The following is a 4439-nucleotide window of genomic DNA, read 5'->3' as shown; positions in this document are numbered from 1 at the left end:
CAAATAACCAAACCAAAAAAAAAAAAAGAAACCAAAAGAAAACCCTTACATTCCATTTGTTACTAAACTATTGTTAAGCTTACCTGCCACTGGGGAGGGGGGCTTGGGCACCACAAAACAAACAAACAAAATAACCAACAATAAAACATGGGGAGAAAACCACACCAACCGCACTGTAAAACTAGTTCTGCTGCAGGTAATCGACTTAATTCCTGCACATAATATTTTCCTTGCTATCTTATTCTCTCTTATGAAAAAAACAAATTAGAACAAGCAGCTTTTTCACAAAAAGAAGCCACTTCCACCAACCCACAGCCCTCTCCCTGGTCTCTTCTGCAATCACTTAAGAGCTTTTTTTAATGGAAAGTGCTAATATCAATTTTGCTGAATACGATAACAGTAAGTAGCTATTCAATCACATTATTAAAATCTAAATGCACTATTCGCATTGGGGGATATAAAACTACGAAGTTAAAACTAAATAACCAATTTATGAAAATATAACTAAACAAATACATACAATTTCAAAGGAAAAAAAGAACATAATACAAGTAAGGTTATCTTTACCAAAAATCTTTATTGATACTAACCTAATATTATCACACTGGCAATGTACCCAGTGTTGGCAAATGTCACAGCATACCATTGGAGTTGATTCCGATTCTCTATAAACCTACAAAACATACAAAGATAACAAGATCTACTCAACTTTGAATTTTCTTCAAAATCACACTCTGGAATAACCCTATTTTCAAGAGTAAATTAACATGAGAAACTATCAATACGTAAGTGCATTCTCCAAATACCAAGGTAGTTCAAAATTCTAAATATGTAATCACCTAAATACAGTAAAAATTCTGGATATAACTTCCTTCCAAAATTAGACAAACAATCACAAATTAGATTTTCCTAGAACTTACCATAATGATATCAATTATGACTTAATGTCTTACAATAGTAATCATGTTCATAATGACTAGAAACAGAAACCATATCGACAAAACAACATATAATCACAGAATTGACTGTGTATTTACATTTCGTGAACTTAGGATCAAATAATAGCCGGTTATAAGATCCAGATCAAAATATAAATAAACAATACCTTTAAACAAACAGGACAGTAGTTCCCTTTCAGAAACAATCTTCCACATGCATCACAGCAGGTGTATCCCAGGAACCACCTAGAGAAATTAAAGGAAACAATGGTGAAGAAATCAAAACTGAGCTTCAGTGTTCATGTAACAACATTCCTAGGGCCTAAGGGTGTCAACTAACTAAGACAGTCATGCATAATAGAAAGGTCATGGTTTACGTGATTGTTTCGAAAAGCAAAAGATTATACCTTATTTTATAAAAGATTAAACTGATTTCAATACTTGCTTATTTGCATACTTGTTTTTCTACAAAATCAATTATATGATAATCAATTTATGTATGTTGAAAGTGGTTTCCAGGATAATTCGATTCCATTTGGATTGTATTAAAAAAATTGCTTGTATGTTGGTAAAAATACTCAACGGGTACAGAACCCTAAACCTATAATATATAACAAAGGGGGTAGGGCAAAGCATGCCGCATTACATAGGGCCGGAGAAGGGCCGCATCCAAAGAGTGTAATGTAAGCAACCTAACATAAGGTAAGCATCAGTGGCTGATTCCAATCTTGAACTTGTGACCATGAGGTCACACGGAGACAACTCAATCATTGCTCCAAGGGTCCCCCTTCAATCTATAATATATACTAGTCAGGGTTAATCTTGTAATAACTCTGTATTGTAGAAATAGATTATAAGCTAATAATTCTCAAAACCAACTTAACCTTTTTCCCACTGAAGCTTAAATTCTATAAAACAAATTACAATCCTTTTGAAAAGTTTCTGTTTATTTGGTGGAGAAAAAAAAAAAAGAAAAATTATCGTAAAGGACCATTAGCACATATTAATTAGTGAAAAGGACCAATTAAACTAAAATTATTTGTAAAGGACCTCATAAAATTTATTTACGAATAAGGACCAAAAGAAATTTATAAATGACCATGATATCCCTTAATGTTATCATTCATTCCCATTGTAATTGAGCTTTCTTTCCACCTTTATGCTCAATGCCCCCCACCCGATTTCCGCAAAACCTATCTTCTTGGGTATCAAAGTGCTGTAACGAGGAAATTCTAGCCAAGAGTCTGTTTTCACATATATAGCTATAATTGATTTTGGATTAACTAATTCCATCAATCTAAAAAATCTCATCAGTTGGGGAGCTAGCCTATGTGCGTAGTTGTCGATGATAAATGAGTTTTCTAGATGAAAAGCTTATGGAATGTTACTAATCTTTTATCGAGTTCAATTAGGAGTCAACTTTTTTGAATCCTAAATTTTTAAATTTTAAATTCTAAATTTTAATTTCTAAACTCTAAATCCTAACCTTAAAAACCTTAAACCTTCCAAAACATAAGAGTTAAAATAATAATTTTATAATAAAAAATGACTAATGTTAGCAAATAAAAAGTTAATTGCCTATACTTATTCATCTTTTATGTATTTGATTAAAGTGAAAGACTTCTCCAAATAAATAAAACACACAAACGTAATGTGGGATTACAAATAAGCTGAAAGGTTCATCCAATCCCTGATGATAGGATAAAATGAATCTGAGTTTGGGTTCATGGAATACAGATAATCAGATATAATGAATAGGTAGTGAAACTGTGAATTTTAAGAACTTAATTTTGGAAGGTAGAATATGATAGATGAGAGGGGAATGCTATATTGAAAGGTAACATTGTAACTTAATGAAAATAACATGATCCTTCTCTTTAAATAAAATTTATTATGGTCGTTATCAATAATTAGCATATTTGGCCCCTCTTTTTAACTCACCTTTACTAGTGGTCCTTACCGCTAATTCTCCTCCAAAAACAACAAACAACTTTTTACGAAGTTTCGAAACATGCTTGTATATCATAATTCAAAAGAAATAACAGAATTAGAAACAAATTTATGGAATAACACAAATATGCAAACAGACTCTAAAGTTACCAATATTTACCTCAAGCTTGGTCCATTTCCAGGGACATTTGATCCACAACTGTGACACCTTGTATGCTTTGGGCACAAATAGGGACCAGTACTAACATTCTAAATTATGAAAAAACAAAAATGAGATGGTTGTTCATACTGGAAAGTGCTATAAGTTGAATAGTGATTGCACTGACACATTATACACTTCCTACCTTATGAGGAGGTTGCAGACAGTAACAATGGTAGGCACCATCACACCTTTTACAAAACATGAACTTGCTTGGATCTCCAGTTCTTCTGCAAGCCTGGAAGGTTCACATATGGAACAAAATACTAAGGAAACTAACAAAAAATTAGTTAAAGCAGCAACTTATCTCAAGAAACCTAAGAAGCTAAGACATTCAACTCCGTTAAATAAACAATCAAGAAGTGCAGACAGGAAGAAATCACTATGATGACTATAGAACTTCACAGTTAAGAATTTGAGGGGAACCTTTTTTTGCCAAAAATGAGATATAAATATTGAAATTGAAAACAAGCTGAATTATAGTGATAGTGAGAGGTGCAGCATATAAGAAAACTTCAAAAATAATAATAATAGAAGAATATCATTAACAAAAAGAGAAGAATAATACAAGATGGGAGGATATCCTTCTTCAATAATAACACAACATAACAAACAGAACTATCATCGGTATTAGCCACCCACACTAGAATACATAACAAGCATGAGAAACAGCAGGATATTAAAGAGGCAAGACTGAATGAGGGTGATAAAACCAACAGAATTCGGGCAAGAAGTATATAAAATATAAAGTAAGGCTCTTCCATTATATACAATCTCCTACCAAAAGCTAACTATATCCCTTTTGTTTATTGTGTGAATTGATCTGTTTGTTCATTTCATCAAACATCCAAACCTTACCTTCCATTGGCATGAAAATAAACCTAATAAATAAAGAAACAATTTGAGAAGAATAATGAACAAATCATAGAATCCAGAAGATTAAGTTACAAAATCTTTGACAAAGGATGTATGAAAACAGATTTTGTAAAATACAATTGCTAAATTGAGAGCAGAATCACTGAAAGCAATCATTTGTTCACATGAAGACACAACAGAAGAGCCTTCAACATGGAAGTGATGAAAAATAAGTGAAAAAGATGCGAGCATTTTCACCTCACAAATCCGGCAAGATCGACAGGTCCATGAACTCCAGTGAAATAAATCTGAAAAAGGAAAAAGAAAATGAGGCCATGCACAAATATGATGATTTATTAAAAATATATACTATGAATATAGCAACATAAATTTAATATAATGTTAAATATTGAAGTTTATATATAAAATTAATGAAAATAATATATGATATTTCATCAAATAAAACTTATTTAAAATAAATTAATAAAATAGGAAAG

The 4439-nt window shown here is 31.6% G+C and overlaps 1 protein-coding gene across 1 annotated transcript in view; it reads right to left on the bottom strand.

The window, feature by feature from the left end:
- Nucleotides 1-4439, bottom strand: part of LOC107613155 — a 10804-nt gene that overhangs the window by 3993 nt on the left and 2372 nt on the right. Inside the window, exons 4-8 of the mRNA XM_016315014.2 lie at nucleotides 4201-4250; nucleotides 3233-3325; nucleotides 3049-3137; nucleotides 1106-1184; nucleotides 591-673 (exon numbers count right to left, since the gene is read on the bottom strand). Coding sequence (XP_016170500.1) covers nucleotides 591-673; nucleotides 1106-1184; nucleotides 3049-3137; nucleotides 3233-3325; nucleotides 4201-4250 — 394 coding nt within the window. The remainder of the gene's footprint in view (nucleotides 1-590; nucleotides 674-1105; nucleotides 1185-3048; nucleotides 3138-3232; nucleotides 3326-4200; nucleotides 4251-4439) is intronic.

This window comes from Arachis ipaensis, chromosome B08 (genome assembly GCF_000816755.2).
Source record: "Arachis ipaensis cultivar K30076 chromosome B08, Araip1.1, whole genome shotgun sequence".
Lineage (NCBI taxonomy): Eukaryota > Viridiplantae > Streptophyta > Magnoliopsida > Fabales > Fabaceae > Arachis > Arachis ipaensis.
This window is presented reverse-complemented; position numbering and strand designations above follow the sequence as displayed.